The sequence below is a fragment of the Labrus bergylta genome, chromosome 16, assembly GCF_963930695.1.
Source record: "Labrus bergylta chromosome 16, fLabBer1.1, whole genome shotgun sequence".
Lineage (NCBI taxonomy): Eukaryota > Metazoa > Chordata > Actinopteri > Labriformes > Labridae > Labrus > Labrus bergylta.
In genome coordinates this window covers 16249342-16270491 of record NC_089210.1, presented here as the reverse complement: position 1 = coordinate 16270491, position 21150 = coordinate 16249342, and the positions used below count along the sequence as shown (strand labels likewise).

General features: G+C 43.8%; 1 protein-coding gene across 1 annotated transcript; it reads right to left on the bottom strand.

Annotated features, from left to right (window-relative positions):
* Positions 1 to 314: 314 nt before the first annotated feature.
* atp2a1 (ATPase sarcoplasmic/endoplasmic reticulum Ca2+ transporting 1) lies at positions 315 to 17701 on the bottom strand. The gene is made up of 25 exons (XM_020653199.3): positions 17539 to 17701; positions 17303 to 17439; positions 16139 to 16156; positions 15274 to 15356; positions 12670 to 12774; positions 10823 to 10961; positions 9401 to 9481; positions 9223 to 9308; positions 7673 to 7828; positions 7408 to 7549; positions 5883 to 6049; positions 5705 to 5793; positions 5502 to 5604; positions 5279 to 5410; positions 4269 to 4394; positions 3836 to 4054; positions 3637 to 3748; positions 3332 to 3555; positions 3025 to 3245; positions 2233 to 2435; positions 2072 to 2157; positions 1855 to 1988; positions 1597 to 1714; positions 1253 to 1370; positions 315 to 620 (listed from the first exon to the last, which is right to left on the bottom strand). The coding sequence occupies exons 2-25, from the start codon at positions 17418 to 17420 to the stop codon at positions 610 to 612; spliced, it is 2991 nt and encodes a 996-aa protein (XP_020508855.1). The 5' UTR covers positions 17421 to 17439; positions 17539 to 17701; the 3' UTR covers positions 315 to 609.
* Positions 17702 to 21150: the final 3449 nt, after the last annotated feature.

The following is a 21150-nucleotide window of genomic DNA, read 5'->3' as shown; positions in this document are numbered from 1 at the left end:
ACCATAGACTGTCTGTACGCCACCTCTACCATCTCTGTGCTCTAATCAACCTGCTGCTGCATGTTTCCTGTTCTCCATTATGTTCTTCTCCACTATTTAGTTCACATTGAGATTCTCTTCAACTACACGTAGCATTGATACGAAGAGAGATATTCTCTGCAAGCTTTGCAGAAAGTTTGTGAAGTGAAACTCACAAACTTTCTGCAAAGCTTGCACACAAACACAACTCTTGTTTTTTACTGATCGTTAGTGATGATTAAACCCGTCGAGCTCAGTAAACATGCTGTACATGAATGAACAACAGAACACCACAGTGTTTTTCACATATCTTTATTCTTTAAGAATAGAATCAACACAGAATAGTTTAACTCTCACCTATATATTAACTTCAGTACATACACAGAAAAATATTTTGCATCTCTTTGTGGTGTTTCTTTTTTTTTCAGGTGGCTGTGTGTTTTTACGCCACTTGATGTTTAAATCACATCTCGGTGGCTTTTGGCAGCTCTCTCTCTCTCTCCTCAGGGTGAGCGCTCAGTTTTCTCTCCTCATATGAGCCTCCGCTCGCTCTCTCTCTCTGCTTCAGCCGCTCGCTGCTCAACGTCACCTTTACACTTTACCTGCAGAGGAAAGTAAAACAATGTCAGCAGAGAAACACGGCTCTCATGGTTAACTGTTAAGAAGCTACATCCAGCTAACGTTAGCTTACCACAATCAAGCAGCTAGCTAACCTAAAGCCCTGAGGATACTTGGTTTTAACTACTAGCTCAGAAAGTGACACTACGAAACCGTGAGATGCAATATGAATATGACCACTAGGGGCAGTGTCGAGTTGTGAAGAGACTGGAAATGACAACATCGGAGACACCAGAGAGCCGCTGCAACAATGTCGGAAAGTTTTTAGGTAAAGTTAACAGACCAAGTCCACAACTACCGCCAGGATCTGAGAGTTAACATTTATGTCGCCATGTTTGTTTACATTACACCATGCTAATCCAGATCCAGGATGATGGACGTGGTCAGCTTGCTGCGTGGTTTGTCAAGGCCGGGGAAATTTACTCGCTAACAGAAAATCCACCCGCATTACACGCTTGGTGGGTTTGCATTTTTGGACCCTGCGAATGCTCTTTAAAAATCTATTGGAGCAGTTTCAAACCTCTCTGTATCTGATACTTCTCCAACTATGTGGATTAAAAAATAACAAAGGTACAGGTCTAAAATACTCTGGAAAGGTGTCACATGCTCAGCTTACCCTCCAGGTATGTGCGAGCCACAAACTTGAGCACCTCGTCGATGAGGATGACGGGGAAGGAGAGCTTCAGCACCATCAGCCACTTCTCCACGTTCAGGTGAGTCAGCTTGAAGATCATCTGTGGACGAGAGCAGAGTCGATGCTGACAAACTGAACACACACCAAACATCTATATGTTCATGTCAGAGCTCATGACTTTCATCAGTGTTTCCCAAATGGTGACAGGGGGCCCCCTGGTGAGCCATGACGGTAATGCAGCAAGTCAGTAAAATAAGATATTTAGTGTGTGGGTGGAGAGTGAGGTAGGAGGAGCAGAAGGAGATGTGGTGCACGATGTCACTCACGGGCAGGGGGTCCACATATATGATCATGAAGTGGAGGGACATGGAGAGTGTCATGGCGCCCACCAGCCAGCCGTTGCTCCAGGGGGGCATACGGATCAGGGACTGGTTCTCTGACAAACTGGGGAGGAGAGAGAGGCAGAGGTGTGAAAACCAAAAAGTTAAGAATAAAATAAATAAGTAAAACTGATAAAGTTATAAAAAGTAGATTAATGTTCTTAAAGTTAATATTTAAATCAATGTTCACATAGCAGCTCAGACCTGTTGAGAGCGTTGCACATCTCGATGGTGACGAGCACAGACAGAGCCATGGTCATTGGAGGAGCGGCCTCGAACACCTCGCAGCGGATCCCCTCAAAGTCCTCGTTCTCCTCGTGGCACTGCATGAAGTGAGACTGACGGGGAGAGACAGAAAGTCTGAGGACTCGTACATGAATGTTAGTTTGTTGGAGTTAAGTCTGTGTCTTAAAAAACTCACCAGCTGGTGGAAGGTGACCATCGGGCCGTCGTCACTGTACAGGAACCACCAGGCTGCTGCTGCTACGGTCGCAGCACCGACGTAACCTGGAGCAGACGTTAAAGAGTTAAAGGTGATGAAACAGACTCTTTAAAGAAGTACTAGTGCTGTTTTTTTCTCACCTCCGATGGCCATATATCTGAAGAAGAGCCAGCCGGAGATGAGGGGCTCTTTGGGGGAGCGGGGGGCTTTGCCCATGATGTCCAGGTCAGGGGGGTTGAAGCCCAGAGCGGTGGCGGGCAGACCGTCAGTCACCAGGTTGACCCACAGCAGCTGAACGGGGATCAGAGCCTCAGGGAGACCGAGGGCAGCCGTCAGGAAGATACTGAGGGAGGGAGCGGAGGAAGTTATTCTCTAAACCTTTTCTACTCCTCTCAGAGGTGAGGAGCATCAGAACAACATAATCTAAAACACTATCTGACCTCGTTGTTTATCTAGATGCTGCATTAAAGCGGCACTTCAACAGTTTGAACCCAGCCTGACCTTTAGTAACCTCAGTGCAGGGCAGGGCAACTGGCGGCCATGGGGGCAGGTCAATTAATTGGAAACATGAAGAAAACATGATGAAATCTGCCATGAAAATATGAAAACAAGAAATATTTCCATAATAATATTTGATCACAGGTATATGTTGAGTTAAATTTGAGACATAATTGATTTTAATCGTTTTTTTATTCTACAATTTGGCAGGGAGAATTAAATGAATGTGGCCCTTGCTGTGACCCATCCCTGCCTTAGTGTGTTATTGTTTGGCCATTAGAGCGTTTTACTTGTGACCTGTTCATCAAATGTTCCTGTAGATTTTGAAACTGAGGACGTTCTAAAAAATGACCCTCGTCGTCTTTCCACATCAGGGTTTCATATCTTTTAACCTTACACCAGAAATGGTTAGAGCGAGGAGATGACACACTCACCAGACGACCTCGCCCACGTTGGAGGAGATGAGGTAGCGGATGAACTGCTTCATGTTGTTGTAAATGGCGCGGCCCTCCTCGACAGCGGACACGATGGAAGAGAAGTTGTCGTCAGCGAGGACCATCTCAGAGGCAGACTTGGCAACGGCAGTGCCAGAGCCCATGGCGATGCCGATCTCCGCCTTCTTCAAGGCGGGGGCATCGTTCACTCCGTCTCCGGTCTTTTGGTAGGAGGAACATGGAGAAGAATTATGCTTAAATTTAATCTAATAACACACAGAACAGAGTGTGGGGTCGTTCCTCTCACCATGGCGGTGATCTCATCGAAGCCCTGCAGGAACTCAACGATCTTTGACTTGTGGGATGGTTCCACTCGGGCGAAGCAGCACGCCTCCCTGACAGCTTTCTTCTGATCGTACAGCGAGAGGTCATCAAACTCACGCCCGGTGAAGGCCTTCCCGGTGACGTCCTCGTCCTCGGTGAAGATGCCGATACGACGGCAGATGGCCACGGCTGTGCCTTTGTTGTCGCCTGGGGAGAGAGAAACATTGTCTGTGTTTGTTTGACATTTTTACACAAAGAGTTAAATTAAGAGTTAAAACGACTTCTGACCAGTGATCATGATGACTCTGATGCCTGCAGCTCTGCACAGCTCGATGGAGCTCATTACTTCTTTACGAGGAGGGTCGAGCATGCCGACACAGCCCACAAAGGTCAGGTCAGTCTGCAGGGAGAAAGGAAACATTTTAGTGTTCCTTTAGAGATTCTGATCGTCTCTCGTCGTATTTCAGCCTCAGTGTTTTGTTTTTACCTCGTAGTCTACGAACTTGGTGGAGTCCTCCAGGATCATCTCCTCCTTTCTCATCGGAGAGTCTCGGGTGGCCAGAGCCAGACAGCGGAGGGTGTCTCGTCCGGTTCCCCACTCCTTGATGACAGACAGGATGTGGTCTTTGACGGGGCCGGTCAGGGGGACACGGGAGGTGCCAACACGCACGTACGTACAGCGGTCGATGACGCCCTCCGGAGCGCCCTGATGACACAGATAAGACGGTAGAAAACATTTGATCAGGTTAGCTATAATGTCATCATTTCTGTTCTGTGGCTTTTTTTTTTTAATCTGCAAATGTTAGCATGCTAACACACTTAGCTGTGATGGTGAACATGAAGTTAGCATTTAGCTCTATGCCCTGCTATGCTAACATAAAGGCTCATAATGTGTTTGTGTTTGTGTGTCACACACTGACCTTGACAAACATCTTGTTCCCCACGGGCGCTTTGGCAGATTTGGCAGGAGAGCAGTACACTGACATGGACTTTCTGTCTCTGGAGAACTCCAGAGTGAATTCTTTTTTCATCAGCTGCTTGATCACCTGTTGGAGGAGGAGACAGGTAAGAGGATCAGAACGATTAGAAGTCTAATTTTTTTAGGGTTCATTATTGTTTTTATACCGACTCCTGAGGGAGATATCTGTCTCTCCAGTCCTTAGCTGCTAAAGTATTACTTTGTTGTCATTACACAAAATGTAACAGAATTTAAGAAATGCTTCACTTTAAAGTAAACAAACTTCAGGCTCCACAGTTACACAGAAAACATGCTTTCCAGTCAAACACTGTATTTATAATTAAATATTATTAACTGCTCAGTTGATAAAGAATAGAGACATTTGTTTATTTGTTTATTTGTTAGAATCCCCATTAGCTGTACCCGAGAGCTTAGCTATTCTTCCTTGGGTCCACATTATAAAACATTAACATGAATATAGAATGAACATTTGAAAAACAGAATTAAGCACTACAGTCCACACAAACCATCACAGACATTAAATGGAATACACTGTAAATGTAGAAATTAAGAAAATTATATTGCAATCTAAATTTGGATCAAAGCTGCTGTATTTCTTCTTCATTGGTGGATTAAGCCGTCAAACATGACCTTGTGTATCACCTTCATTTAGACCTCAATTGACCTGTCTTTTGTTTTACACTAAAAAATGTTTTAGAATTCCTTTAAAAGAATTGTATGTATTTTACAGTTCTTTTAAAAGGGACTTTATATTTTAAAGTGATTTTTATTCCTTAATCTTGCCTTGTTTATTATTCTATGACCTGCCTGTTTTTATATTTGCTGTCCTTGTAAAGCACTTTGTAACTTGTTTTTGAAAAGTGCTCTATAAATAAAGATTATTATTATTATTATATTATTGTTATCTGAGATGATATACGTCAAACTGTAAGGTATCTTTAGTGTACTCACCGAGCAGCAGGCGTTGGCCCTCTCGACCTTGGACAGGCCGCGGACTTCAGAGTTGAACACGTTCATCTTCTCCACCAGACAGGACAGAGCGGTCTCAGTGGCCTCGCCCACCTTCTCGTAAATACCTTTAGACTGCATCGCGGAGACATAAGACAGAATCAGGGCGTGTTCCATTAAAGTCGCTCATCGTGAAAATATAAATATCATGACATGTTGTGCAGACCTCGTTGTAGTCCAGAGACGAGTCGTTGCACAGAGCGCAGATGGTCGCCAGCTCAACCAGCCCGTCGAACTGTCCGCACCTCACAGACGAGCCGTTCTTTGTTCTGAGGAAAGAGACAGAAATAAGGAAGATGAAGAGTTGCTGATGGTGTTTATACATGTGAACGGTGTTAGGATATCAACATTTAACTCTGCAGTACTTACACATCTCCCTCAGGTGTGTACTTAGAACCTGAGATCTCGAACTGACCGAGTGACACACCTTCACCCTCGACTTTATCGATGACGAACATCTGCATGAACACATGACGAGTAAACGTTTCTGAATGAATCCAGCTTCTGCTTCATGACTGAACTGGAGTGTGTTTGTTGCACCTCTTACCTTAGTCACACACATCTGGTTGGTGGTGAGGGTGCCGGTCTTGTCGGAGCAGATGACTGAGGTGCAGCCAAGCGTCTCCACGGAGGGCAGGCTTCTGACGATGGCGTTCTTCTTGGCCATACGGCGAGTTCCCAGAGCGAGACAGGTGGTGATGACAGCGGGAAGACCTGCGACGGAAAGAAAGAGAGGGAGACTGAATCAAAGACAAAATAACTTCTGAGAAAGAGGCAGGTTGGAAAGTGAATGAAACGTTTAGAAGAACTTAAGACAAAAACATGGAGGTCAACAGAGGCAGCCAAGGTCATGTTACATCTGCTGTACGAGATATTTAGTGATGGATACTGATTCTGACTGATTCTGACTGGGGGTATTTGTACTTTGTATCTCTCCCTCTCTGGAGGTGGATGATCTGACGTGTCTGTTTAAAGCCAGCTGGTCTTCAGGGACTTGATGCCACCGGGCAGGCTGACAAAAATGGTGTCCCCCTGACAGTCCTTCACACATCAGCTGGATGAGACCCAGACTCTGTGTTGTCTGAGGTATTCCTGCTGGAGGCCACTCAGACAGATCTGTGTTCAGATGCCTGGCCTCAGTCTGCTCTGACGACGGTGCAGACGTCTGGATGTGTTCCAGTTTGCCGACATTGTGTCTATGTTTGCAGATGATGCTGTTTGTTTGGCATCATCAGGATGTTCCCTCTGGTGAGTATTGGCTGAGCAGCAACGCAGAGTGCTGAGGAATTAAACCAATATATAACTGTCAACAACTGCAGTTCCTCAAACGTTCACCTGAGGCAGTCAAAGTGTTCAGTTTATTGTCCAACAAGTCTGACCTCCAGTTACTTCAGTGATTGAAATTATACCAAACACCGAGAAGAAAAGGAACAAAATAAAAGAGAATTGACACATTTTCTGAACTCAACCGGGATAAGCCCTTATCCTGATTTAGGGAAACCTGATTCTGCTCCCTGGAGAGTACGCCTTCTCCCGGTTTCTGACAGTCTGCGACTACCTGTGCAGATGCCAAATGACGTATCAGTATAATTAAATATAATCTGAAGTTTAGATGGAGAGAGCATCCAAATGCTGACCTGTTAAAGTCTGTGGGGAACAGGATAGAGGCAGCCGGGTGCCCAACACTTACAATCGAGCAAATCAGGCCAGCGTGGAAAGAAACATCACTACGTCGCCAAACATCAGGATAAAAACAGGATACAAGTATTTATCATGTGTTCCTGGTTATTCAGGGATGAATAATGTTTAGATGGAAACACCTGAACGCTTGTATCCTGATTCCTTTCACAATTACCGTCACACTCTCAAAGACTGTTAACAGACTTTGATGTGTAAAATCTGTGGCTTCCCTTTTTATTGACTGTTTACTAAAGTAAAACATATCAACCAATGAACTGTATCCCATTCTGATGGATTTACAGCTGCAGCATCACGTCGATGATCTACAACTTCAGATATGATAATCTTCTTGGGCAAACAAATGAAAGTCGATCGGGGGGAGGGGGGTTTACCTTCAGGGATGGCAGCCACAGCCAGAGCCACAGCGATCTTAAAATAGTAGATGGCACCGCGGAACCAGGAGCCTCCGTGCACAGGGTCGTTGAAATGTCCGATGTTGATGATCCACACGGCCACACAGATGAGGGAGATGACCTGGAGGACAGGCAGACACAGGGGTGTGAGGGACAGAAGCTGCAGCATTAATATGTGTGTGACGGTATCTTAAGTTTGAAGTTTGATGTAAATGAATAAATCTAGAAGAGTCAGTGTACTGACCTTGGACAGCTGCTCTCCAAACTCGTCCAGTTTCTGCTGCAGAGGCGTCTTCTCCTGCTCCGTTGCAGCCATCTGGTCACGAATCTTTCCAATCTCAGTGGAGACTCCCGTCGCGACGGCGATACCGGTGGCTTTTCCAGCGGCGATGTTTGTACCCTGAAGAGAGTTTTAAGAGAGGGAGAAAAAAAAAGACATGAAAGCAACTCTATTCTGTCTATTCTAAACACAATGTAAACATTTTAAAAAGCAAACTCAAGACCTGCCTTTTTAGTAGAGCTTTTAACTGAATCTCATTTCATCTAGTTTTAATACATTTTGAACTGCCTGCGTGTCCTCATTTAGAATAAATGATAGCGTTTCCTCAGTACCTGTTCTTATCTAGTTATTTTTACCTTAGTTTTTGGATTGTGGGATAAGCGTTGGGGAGGGAGTCATGTTGTTGCTGTTTGATTAAATGTAAAGCACTTTGGGATACATTTGTTGTATTAAAAGTGCTATACAAATAAAGTTTGTTTGATTGATTGATTGATTCTTTAGATAAACATCAACAACCCCTCATTGGCTCGCCATGAATTTTCCGATGGTCATCAGGTCAGAAATGTGTACAAAACTTTGCTTTATGACCCGAGAAGACAAACAGAAATGATGTTCACAGCAGCTTCTACTGGCTGGACCAGAAACATTAAAAAACATCACAGTAGGATATTTGTGTTGAACATCAGCATTGTCAGGTTTTCCTGATTTAAAACTATCAGAGCTTATGTTGAAATATGATAAATGAAAGTCGACTTTTGTCAAAGATAAGAAGTTTGTATGATTTGCAAAAAAGTGGAATACAGCTAAGGGTTCAGTTGGTCAACAATGGCTGCTGTGTTGATATATGAGAGATTATCCGTGTGGGGCGGCTGAGTGGGTCGTCTCTCAAATGTAAGGTCGGGGGTTCGATCCCCAGCTCCTGCAGCAACATGTTCAATGTGTCCTCGGGTAAGACACTTAACCCCAAGTTGTCCCCGCTGCCTTTTCAGCGCTCTATGAATGTGTATGAATGGATTCGTTACTTCTTTTTTTTTTTTTTAAAGATTTATTTTTGGGGCTTTTTGTGCCTTTAATGCAGAGAGAGGACAGTGGATAGAGTCGGAAACCAGGGAGAGAGAGTGGGGAATGACATGCGGGATAGGAGCCACAGGTGGAAGCGAACCTGGGCCTACCGCTCGAGACGAGAGTCTCAATACATGGGACGCGCGCCCTAACCATTGTGCCACCAGCGCGCCCCAGGATTAGTTACTTCTGATTGTCACTTTACTCAGCAGCCTCTACCATCAGTGTGTGAATGTGTAGGTGTGACCTGCGGTGTAAAAGCGCTTCGAGTAGTCAGAAGACTAGAAAATAAATATACAAGCTCAAGTCCATTATCCATGTGTTTGTTTTTCCTGCTTTGATAAATTAAACCTCTTTTACAAAGTTATGTTGAGGCAAAGTTTCTATTGGACACCTGACAAAGAAAAGTTGGTGCAATGGCACAAACAAAGTGATGCAGGAAAAAGACTTACAGAGAACAGCATGTTCTTCTTGTCCTGGTTGACGGCTCGGAGGTCGGGGACGGCGTCGGTGTGTTTGATCACACTGACAGACTCACCTGTAGGGGGAGACACAAGTTATTGTTGGGGAGGGGGGGGTCAGGTTAAGAAGCAGGCAATGAAAAGGTGTTCACTTCTCTGTCACACCTACCAGTGAGAATGGACTGGTCCACACGCAGGGTTGTAGATTTGATGGAGATGAGCCTGATGTCAGCTGGCACTTTGTCACCAACTGATGTCCACACAAACAGAAACACAGAAACTTAGATTACTTAGTACTCATTTTACCTGTCAGCTTCTTTACACCCTTTTAGGAGTCGTTTCAATCTATTTATCTATTCCCACAGCGATGATTCAACGTGCTAGAATTTGAGTTTTTGAAGTATTCTGACTATTTGTTGTGCAGGAAGTCATCATTTGTCTTTTTCAGTCCTAGACCGACACTCTGACAGAAACCTCGATACCGCGGCACACCTACTCATGGTTTCCTTCTTTGTTGATACAGAACAGTGAAAGCTCTTAGTGTCTTGATTGTAAGCCTGATAGAGTAAATATATGTAATGAATTGATCTGCTTTTGCCTCTCTGTGCAGGATTACAGTCGCCTAAAAGCAGCTTCATATCTGTCTGACTGCATCATTACAGCAGCATGGATGGATGGATGGATGGATGGATGGACTGGGGGGGTGGTGGTGCAGGGTTGATTGACTGGTTTTAGCACCCTGCATGGATAGTGTTGTTGTTGAAAACTGAAACCACAGTCAGAGACAGAGGGAGAGGGAGACCTTGGGGAGATCATGAAGCGAAGAGAACAGGTGTAGAGCAGACAGAGGAGCGAGGCGATATTAAGTTTATTTATACTCAAGCTTGTTTTTTTTTTCTTCCAGCAGCAGAGTTCCTTCAGTTCCCCTCCACCCCTTGTTTCGGTTGCTGCCTTAAAAGGGCCTGTGTTCGTTCTCAAGGACAACAGGAGCCGTGTGCACGTGCAGAGAAGCTTAAGGATATTTAGGAGCTCAGAGACTCTCACTGAGATCAGGCCGAGCAGGCTGACTGCAGACACGGTCCTGCTTTCTCGTGCAAGTCTTCTGTTTGTAAGGGAGGACATACCTGTAGTCTGAACTGTTAGTGAGTCTGTAGATCGAAGACTGAGACGTCTTGGAAAAGCAGCAAAGCTCTAATTTAATTTTTGTGGTGTGCTTTGCATTTTGCATTAAAACGTTCATGTTCAATTTTTAAAGTTTGTAAAGTATGAAAAGATGAAGGGGATACATTCTCAAGGGGACACAAAGAGCTTATGTGAACATGCAGAGCTGTTGTGAGTTTCCACACGCTGACCTTTAACCCTGCATGGCTAAAGTTAGCCGACATGTTCTTGCTTTGAATTATACATCAATTTAAAGATAACATTTGAAGGAGTTTCTGTGGACTGTCAGTAATCTAACAAGTTTTGATGCTTATCACTGCTGCATCCAGATTCCAGCACTTCTCACTCCTCACATGTTTTTAGTGAATGAATGGACGTTGAGAAAATGTAACAGTGACAAAAAAAACTCTTTAAGTTTAAGAAATCTTACCGGAAACCTCAACCACATCACCGGGACAAATCTCCCTGGCCTTGATCCTCTGCACACTCTTCCTGTCCGACCGGTAAACTTTCCCCATCTCAGGCTCGTACTCCTTCAGAGCCTCAATGGCACTCTCTGCGTTACGCTCCTGTTGCAAAAATAATCACATAAAAGGTGAGGTGACTGTCTGTCTGAGTGAAGAGCAGATCAAGCAACAACCTTCCAAGACTTGCAGTGTCCACTAGAGTCTGTCTCCTGCAGTGAGTCAGTCCCCATAGAGCCCCATGTTAAAATGTACAACTTTACAACTGCAGTTCCTCCAGTGTCCACTAGAGTCTGTCTCCTGCAGTGAGTCAGTCTCCATAGAGCTCTATGTTAAAATGTCCAACTTTACAGCTGCAGTTCCTCCAGCATCCACTAGAGTCTGTCTCCTGCAGTGAGTAAGTCCCCATAGAGCCCCATGTTAAAATGTACAACTTTACAGCTGCAGTTCCTCCAGTGTCCACTAGAGTCTGTCTCCTGCAGTGAGTCAGTCTCCATAGAGCTCCATGTTAAAATAAACATGTTTACATCCTGGTACAAAAACAGTTTGGGTCTCTAGATCTCATTTCTCTCTTTAACTGTACGGGCTGAATGTTTATACAACTCACCTGTTTACATTATATTAAGGTTTAATGTGATGTAGAATTAGGGGGCGTGGCCTCTTTGAGGGACAGGTGGGAGATGCTACCTGTCTGCTAGTTGTCCCCTCAGCTAATTCAGTCCCTGACCTTTAACCTCTGGGCAGTGTTTGTGCTGTTGGAGCCTTTTGGAGATCTGTTCATGTAAATATCAGACTAATAATCTGTCTCTCTGTGAGCTCCACTTTTTACAACCAGTCACATTAGAGCATTATTTTATGCTCTAATGAGCACTCATTAGCAGGTATGTTGGTTGTAATTGTCCAGATCTGATAAATAAACCGCTGCAGTCAGTTACCACTGCAAAATGAGATATAACACTTTTTCTGTTTAACCAGCTGATTCTGCAACATAACATAACTTAATGTTTGCCAACACCCACTCAAGCTCCACCCTCTTTTCCTAATATGGTCAATACTGTCTCTGGAAAACAAAGATGGCAGCAGCAAAAAAAAAAGTGAGCTCAAGGTTTCCAGAGGGCAGTGGACAAAGCAGAGGACTGCTGAACAACAGGTTGATGACAGGAGTCACACGGCCTGATGTTCAGTCACTGGTTCCTTCCAAGGCTGCACTCGACCGCCTCAAAGTGTAAAGCCTGACTTATGCCAGCAGCCCTCCCTCTCCTCTCTCTACCCCTCACTCCCCATGTGTGAATCCTTGTGCATAGTTTCCAAATGACTGCTGCAGAGACGATATGAACCCCCCCCCACACACACACACACAAAACACAGATACGCACATACCCCCGGCCTGTGGTAACCTGATCGGCCTCTGTATTTTTACTGTGGATTGTAACAAAGCAGAGCAGCAGTTTGAGCCTTCAAGGAAGGATGGGAGAGAGTCCCTCACCCCTCCTCTCCTCTACACTCCCCTGTCCCCTCAACTCTTCCCCCATTAGCTTAACCTTCCACCTTTTCACCTTCTGCTGACGTCAGGCCTCTTGTTTTGGATTCTCTTGAACTCGGGTGGCGAACTTGGGTGGAGTGTGTGTGTGCTCAGCGTAAAGGACACAGGCTGTGTGTGATTTATAGTGTGTGACTGTTTCTAAGTATATGAGGCTATTTAGGTGTGTGTAAAAGACTGCCTTCAGAGCCAGGTATGTGTCCTTGTGATTGCATTGTTCCTAGTGTGTGTGTGTGTGTGTGTGTGTGCGTGTGCGTGCGCTCACTCACTGACCTGCCACACTCCAACGACAGCATTTGCAATGAGGATGAGGAGGATGACGAAGGGCTCAACAAAGGCAGTGACTGTTTCCTCACCTTCCTCGAACCAGGCCAGCACCTGAAGGGAGAAAAGCAGAAAAGCAGACTTTAATAAAAACACCTGATACTTCATGTTGATTGTTTAGACGGACGACTTTGATGAAGAAAAAGACAGTAATAATCAGTTAGTACAAAAGTCTAGTGTAAATACATAAGACTTTTAAATTCCACCCCAAGATCAAGAAAGATGATGAGTTTAAAGTACTCCAGTGTGTCAAGATATGGCGAGAGATCAATTCTCATCCTCACATTGAAAAAGGAACATATCTGAGCAGTTTTTACTTTAAATATCTCTAACATGAATCATTTATCAAATGTGTGTGTGTTAATTTTCCGTGGATTGCATGTCAACTGATTCAGCTTTATTAATTTACACCATTTCAAGCCATCAAAACTGATTCCATCCCGGCTGAACGAGACAATAACACAAAGAAAAGACGAGAACATGTCAGCGCCTGAACTCGCTCGCTGCTGACAAGCGGCTTCAGTAACTCTGGTTTTAACAAAATGTTCTTTTTACACTCGTATCTGTACATGTATTTGACTTAAGCATGTACATATATATATGTATATATTCTGTACTCTGTGATCCTCGCTGTGTGTAAGCCTGGGATACGCTTCTTGGAACAGCAGGTCTTTAAGTCTGCTGTGCACCTGCTGCTCTGGGCAAGAGTCTTATCTTTTATTGTCCAGCTTTAAACACAAACATAAAATAGTCACGACGAGGAGCTATTTACGACGACCGTTAGTGGATCAAATGACATTTCACTTTGTTGCCGCTTATGTCATTGTATGGGAGAAGTCTTTCCCCCTCCATGTGAGTCCTTTTAAACCTATAGTCTAACACGTGTGCGGGCCTGTGAGCGAGGCGGGGGTCCCTGGTTGCTAACGCAGGTCTGTTTCGGAAAGGCTCCATGTTGACATTGACACAGATTAGCTGCAGGCCAGCGGAGCACGGAGAGAGAGGGAGCCTCTTCCCTCCTCCTGCAGCTCTGAAGCTTCTCTCTCATCATCACCGTGTTTTCCATTCACCTGCTTTTCATCTCACGTCTTTTCTAACCCCTTTCCCAAAAATAGTCTCTCTGCTCACTCCTTCTCTCTGGTCTGTCTTCACCCTGCTTCTCTTCAAAGACACAATCGATCTCCAGAATGAGAGTCAGAGGCTGTCAGCACGCGGCAGCGGTACGACATTCCTGTGTGTATGAATAGGACGAGCGAGTATCTGCAGTATTTACTGTTCTCTCTTTTAGAAACTGTATACGACTCTGAATCTATTGCTCTCGTTTGTCATCGTAACAAACAATGCCATTGTGCAACTCTATCCCCGACTCCCCGTCACCACCTCCACCCTCCTCTCCACCTCTCACTCTCTCCCGCTGATACTGCGAGCCGCTGCTCGTTCCTTCCATCACTGACCTTTGTCCAAGGATACAGTTTCTCATCCTGGCCCGAGACTTTCTTAAAATAAAGCTCCTGCCATGCATATATGCACACACACACACACAGTCCATCTCTCTCAGTCTTTTAGTCTTTCTCTTTATCTTGTTCCCTCCATTTTACACACAAACTCACACACACACACACACACACGCAGGCATCAGGCCTTCTAAGGCCATCCTGACAGCTGAGCAGGGAGGCCAGAGGGCAGAAATGGAGGATTAAGACAGCGTGTGCAGCACGACTCTCCTCCACAAAACTGTTGTGGAGAGAGCAACAGTGTGTGTGTGTGTGTGTGTGTGTGTGTGTGTGTGTGTGTGTGTGTGTGTGTGTGTGTGAGTATGGGGGGGGGGGATTCCTCGTGTAAATGAGTGAGGACACAGGTCCACATGTAATTCAATAACTGTGTGTGTGTGAGTGTAATCACAAAGACAAAGAGGTGAGGAGTCGGGACAGATGCAGCTCAGAGTTCTGTCGGCTTCTTTATGATTTATTATTATTCTGCACGTTTGCTTTTCATGAACTTCATTCTTCTTTTAATCTTTTATTCCATCCAATCCTCATTTAGATGCAGAAACAAGATATGACCTCCTTAACTTTGACTTTGAGGAGATTATAAAGGACTCTGTAGCATCTCAAGCGTCTCTTTAAGGCGTTCAGACTAAGATACCGACCTTACATTAACATAACGTACGTAAAGTGGTACGATTGGTGGAGCTATTTATGGCTGATGGTTATGGACCTTCTCATTGGTCAGCTGCAATATGCTGATAGGGCTGAAATGTCCGAAATGTAATCTTGTCAAAAAGAAAACACATTTCCAGTGTGATCTGAGTCTTCAATCAATCATAATAATTGTATGACATTATCTCCTTGATTACTTTTTGAGCTCAATAAAAAAAAAAAAAAACTGCAACAGCTCTGAACTGTTGAAAGTTTCATTCTATTGATTAGTTAAGTTAAGTGTAAATAAGAAATCTGGACAAATCATTTTTTGTTTTCAACATATGATTGTTAAGCACATGATGAGCCTTTTCTGAAACCTTTCTTTGGTTATAATAGAAAAACTGAACAAACTCACAAAAGAGATGCAGGCAGCCAGCAGTAAGATTCTGACCAACAGGTCCTCAAACTGTTCAGCCACCAACTCCCAGATGGTCTTTCCTGTTGAGAGGATACGTCACATCACTAAAAGTACAAATATCTACAGTAAGCATGTGTACACAATCATGTAATGCCACTTTTCTCGTCCTGAGGGGCTGCAGCAAAAAGAGGCGGGGTTACACCCTGGACTTTTCGCCAGCGCACACATTCACACCTACGGACAATTTAGAGTCAGCAGGTAACCTAACGAGCATGTCTTTAGACTGTGGGAGGACGCCGGAGTAGCCGGAGAGAACCCACACATGCACGGGGAGAACATGCAAACTCCTCACAGAGAGACTCCTGTCAGACGGGGATTCAAACCAGGAACCTCCTCGCTGTGAGGCGACAGCGCTGATCACTCAGAACCACCGTGAAGCCCCTTTGTCAATTCATATACTTTTAATATGATGACCTGTTTGTTGGAAAATGTCTTTACAATCTTAATTTGACATGCGGGATTAATGAGCCAACAAGGGTTTGTTTACTTCTCTCTGTCACATCTAAATGCTCAATGAAATTATAGTTTCTGTTTCAAAGCCAAACAAACGCCAATCAAACACCAGTCACTGATTGACCTTGGATCTACAGATTTCCCAACATGCATGTTGGGTAAACATGTGATTGTTATCAGTTTGGGTCGTCCCGGGCACTCGGGTGGGAACAGAGGAAGGAGCTAATGACAGGTGTTGAATGAATGGCGTGGCATCACAGGAAGTGAAGGCAACAGCTGTGAGTTAAGAGATTAACTGTGAGATATAAACATGAATAATTAAAGAATTAAGTGTTTAAAGTGGACTCACCCTCCTCTGCCGGCAGCTCTGTGGGAGAGAGAGAGAGAGAGAGAGAGAAACTTAGTATGAATCAAACCACAACAAAGCAAACATCACAGAACAGAAACTACTCATCCCAAAGTTTACGAGCTAAATATTGTGTCTGACCTTCACAGTGACCCTAATTACCCTGTTATTCTAGTAAACTGTTACACTGTCAACATCCATTTACCAGCTGAGATACTCGACACCAAATACACTCGCTGCAACCTGTTCAGCCTTTTTAATAGCACGATAAGCAAGAAAAAGTGACCCTATTAACATGCTCACAAAGATGCAGTGTACTTCTCACTTGACTGGGTATTAGATGCTCTAATTCGACAGCTATTTGTTATAAACCCTTTTAACAATCAATATTTAAATATGTGAAAATACATTAATTATGCATGTCTGTCCTTGGGCTAGCAGCGTCTTCAGCTTCCCTGAAAACAGCTGAGCTTAGTGGAATACTTTTACACCTTTATAGAAAAAATGTAAAGATAAGTGTGATGATGACAGCGGAGCCTCTGTGCTTCCTGTTCGATTGATTTTTATAGTTAATCGTCAAACAGTTAAACGTTGTCAGTTCAGTGAAGTTTGTGCATAAAAGTAAAATAAATCGCTTTAGCTGTTTATGCCACTTCAATTTGTCATCCTCATCTCTAGTACTGAGGGAGAGTGGGTGATGTTGGGGCACCAAACACATGCTGCTGAGGCCAGCAGTGAGGATGCTACCTTCCCGTTCTGTGATTCTCAACTACTTAGAAACCATCTATCCATCCAGCCAAAGCAGACAATGCAGAATAGTATGAAGCAAAAAATACATTCTTTGCAACCAGTACACCAATTTTAAAGCTTTTTTAAAACTGCAGCTCTGATCAACTTCTTGTGATGTGATTTCAGGGTCAGAACCATCTAAAAGTTAAGTATTTTTAACATGCTACACGCAAATTTATCCTCAAGTTGACTTTTTGGCACATTAACGAAGGTGTTTTGGGTTTCTGTTGCTCTTTTGACACCTTTTCCCTGAAAACAATAGCAGGTTATTTGTCTTTTCAAGACATTTTTTAACTTCAACTTTTAACCAGCTGAGAAGCCAGTGCCACACCGATAAGCACACTAATCACTCAATCCACCCATCTTTCTCTCCCTCACCGTTGAAGCCGTACTTGTCCAGGTTTTTCTTGACCTGCTCAGGTGAGAGGCCGATTTCTTCAGTGACGCCAAAGTAGGACAGGACATCGTCCGACTCTTTGGTGTGTGCGTTCTCCATCTTGGCTGAAACGGAGAGGCTTCAGAACAGAAACACAAACATTCACATAAGTCTGAGCCACCTCACACTGAAACTTGTAAAAAAAATAAAAAATAATAATGTATCTGTGTGCACCCACCACTTTCTTTAAGTGTGGGATCGGGATTAAAAACTGGCAACCCCCCTGCGTTCACACTTGCTCTCACTCGACCCCCTCTCTCTCTCTCTCTCTCTCTCTCTCTGGGCTGGTGCTCTCCTCTCGGAGCCCTGGACTGACAGAAAGTGCAACCCGGCAAACTGTCCTGAAAAGTTTTATACACATGAAAAAGTGGCCTCATTGGTGCTTGCCCACCGTGCACTCACCTCTCATTGGCTGAGGTCGACACAAATAGGTGGGCAGGGGTGGCCCTTTGGTAAAGAATAGGATATGAGGAAGGGGGGGGGGGGGGCTGAAGGGGGAGAGGGCAACAACTGCAGAGGGGATTGCTGCCTGGCAAGCTGGAAATAAGATGTGCAAAAGAGAGAATGCATGGTCAGGACAATGGGGGGGACAGTGATGAGTGCATGACAGAGAAATACTCTGAATGAATGACACTCATTCACTCAACAAGTGAAAACTGGGAGGCTCTCAATGTCTCCAGGGTGTCAAAGACAAATGAAGTTAGTTCAATAAATATTTTTATTTTTACATGAATATACTATTTATGCCAACAAAGCTGGATGAACTTTCCCGCCTTATCCAGGGACATGTCTCAATCATAGTGTGATGTTAGAGGCTGTGTTGGTCTGCAGAGATTTTATTGAAGTATGTGCTTTGTTAAATCATACTTTTGGAAATGGCATGATTATCGTTTTGGTCTGAACACATCTTTTTTCAAGGCCACACAACGGTCTGTGAAGTTGTATACAAGTATAGACTTTTTAGATTCTATTGCTTAAAATGTCTGACCGCATCAGCTAACACCTGATGAGGATTTAGTTGACAGTTACAGAATATTTTATAAAGCTTTAAGTGTAGCTAGCAGTTATTTTGTGATCGAGGATATCATGGCCAAGACTCCCTCTTTTGTGTTTCAGTGTGACCACCGACTTTATGGCCTGTGTCCACCTGCCATTTATTTCAGGCAGAAAAGCACTGAATGTGCACACTTTAATAAAGTGTGTGCTGAGAATAAAAGCGCTGCAGATGACCGTCTCCATGACAACAGTCTCATGACAACAGCCTCTGTATGACAAATACTGCTCCGTAGCGTTTACTATATGTTTTATGTTTGACATTGTTTTTTTCCTTTACTATGATCATCAAACGGAGGACGCTTGCTCTCCTACTTTGTCTGGATGATGAGCTTAATTATAAAGACGGTTCACTATCACGGCTCCGATCAGACACAGAGGGGATGAGGATGACACGATCTGTAGGAGACAAAAATATGGGGAATATCATACATTATGAAAAGAGCACTCCTTCTGAATAGTTGACAGATTTTCAACGAGAAGGGTTAAATGCAGGCATTTTGCTCTCCACACAGACCATTTCCCAAGTATGACCACAGCACACTAGTAGTTACTGATACTATCAGGAGTACAACGAGAAAAGTGAAGGCTTCTTACACACAAAATCTTTTCACTGGCCTATGTGTTTGTAAAGATTACACTGCAGTGGATGGAATAACCTGGGTATAAAAAAGATTTTTGTTTTTTAAGGTTTATTTTGGGGTATTTCTTGATTTAGAGACAGTACAGTGGATAGAGTCACAAATCGGGGAGAGAGAAAGAGAGAGAGAGAGAGAGAGAGAGAGAGAGAGAGGGAAATGACATGCAGGAAAGGAGACACAGGATGGATCGAATCTTTGCTGTCTGCTTCGTGGTTGCACGCACTAACAACGCTACCGGCGCCACCTTGGAGACAAACTTCACTCAGAGTAATATGATTAGTGAGTCTGACTCAGCCCTGATAAGCAGATATACATCTGGAGGGAGATCAGTTATAGTCTTTACAGCATCATCCTCTTTCTTCTCTATCTGCCCCAACATTTGCCTCTTGCTCGTGTCTTCCTGCCCTGTGCAGCTCAGCTTCCCGAGCAGCCTGTGGCTGCAGCAGTGAAAAGCTCAAGGTGGCTCACTGACATTTAGCTCAATCTCTTTGGAATCAGGTTACAGAGGATCATCCTAAGCACTGTGCTCTATTGCTAATAAAACACAGCAGTGATAATGCTGCACCACACACACACACACACACACACACACACACACACACATACACACACTTAAATACACACATACACACATACACACACGCACAGACACTCACACACAAACACTCTCGCAAAACTATTCATCTTGCACAATTCACTAGTTTTGAAATAACAATAATATATTTAATTCAAGGAATGTGTCACCTAAACAGTCCAATGACAATTTACTAATTTCTGCATTAAATAAACTATATATACCAATTCTTCTTCCTCCCTCAACCACAAAATAAATGTACTCATGCTGCTGGCATTCTTCCTGATTATTAGGATAATACGTTTATCTTGGTTAACCTTATCCAACCTGAACGTTTTCAAGGTGCTCTCCCTGACGGAGGGTTGTCATGTCATGTTTCCTGTTGTGATTGTTGACTTAAGGATATTTAAGTCCGGGGATATATCACACACACGAGAGGGAAAGGACACAGTAATCCTGAAACAGGACGTCCTCTGCTGTCGACCCTTCACTGCCCTTATAGAACTAATAAAAAGTTAGTTCTACTTTAAAACTGTGATGCTCAAAAGAAAAGCTGTCTGCTTGGTGATTAAATCTAATGATATCTGCACAAATCTGCGATCAAATTAGACGATACCGATAGTCACTGAATTGGCTAATGTCTATCGATATCAGCTGGTGGTTTAATCTGTCAGGCTCTACTTATCACTGTTGTTATACTACTAATACAATCAAAATCCAGCCACCCTCTGTAAGTGTGCACTATCGGGGAAAACATAATATGGAATTCATCTACAGATTATTTAAGGAAACATTTTGTCTAGAAAAATGTCTGAGAAACTGGGACGGTCATTTGACACCATTCTCTAAGTTAAAGTTGATGTCTTTGAATGTTCAGTATTTGCATAATTTGGAGAACTTTTTGTCACATTTTGCATATATTTCTCCATTATCCAAAGAACAAAGTACTAGAAATCATTATTTTGTCATAGAACTGATCCATTGTTGCAGCTTTCGATCAATGAATCAGCGGAGCAGACACATACCTAATAGAATATGTGTTAATCAACACTCGAGCAGCTTGTTGTTTTTAGAAATAATAATTAGTCAAATGAAGCCTCATGAAATCAACACCTTTTGTGTGTACAAACAGTGAAAGCTAAACACTTGAACACACACATTGTGTATAGCTGCTTCAAGGCTGAAAAAATGGGCAACCTGTTGTGGCCTTTCGACAGCAGACGTCCTGCAGTTTTATACCACAGACTCTGGCCCCCTCAAATGATTTTGTGTTTAACGATTTGGAGCGGGGACGGGGACAGATTCGGCTGTGATGTAATGACTGTGTGTGTGTGTGTGTGTGTGTGTGTGTGTGTGTGTGTGTGTGTGTGTGTTTCTGTCAGAGAGTGTGTGTGAGGGCTCGTTGGCAGGCAGCTCAGTGTGGGAGGTGGGCTCATCATGACTGTCTGTGGCTGCTCATCACTGTGATTGATACAGGAAGTGCTTTGAGGAAGGACGCTGAGGGCCAAGAGCAGCAGCAGGG

Coding starts and splice junctions, on each gene's coding strand:
- atp2a1 (XM_020653199.3), bottom strand. CDS start 17,420: ATGGAGAACGCACACACCAAAGAGTCGGACGATGTCCTGTCCTACTTT. Junction 7,829..9,222: donor AGAAGAACATGCTGTTCTCT/GTAAGTCTTTTT, acceptor AACTCTCTTCAG/GGTACAAACATCGCCGCTGG. Junction 1,371..1,596: donor TATATGTGGACCCCCTGCCC/GTGAGTGACATC, acceptor TCTCGTCCACAG/ATGATCTTCAAGCTGACTCA.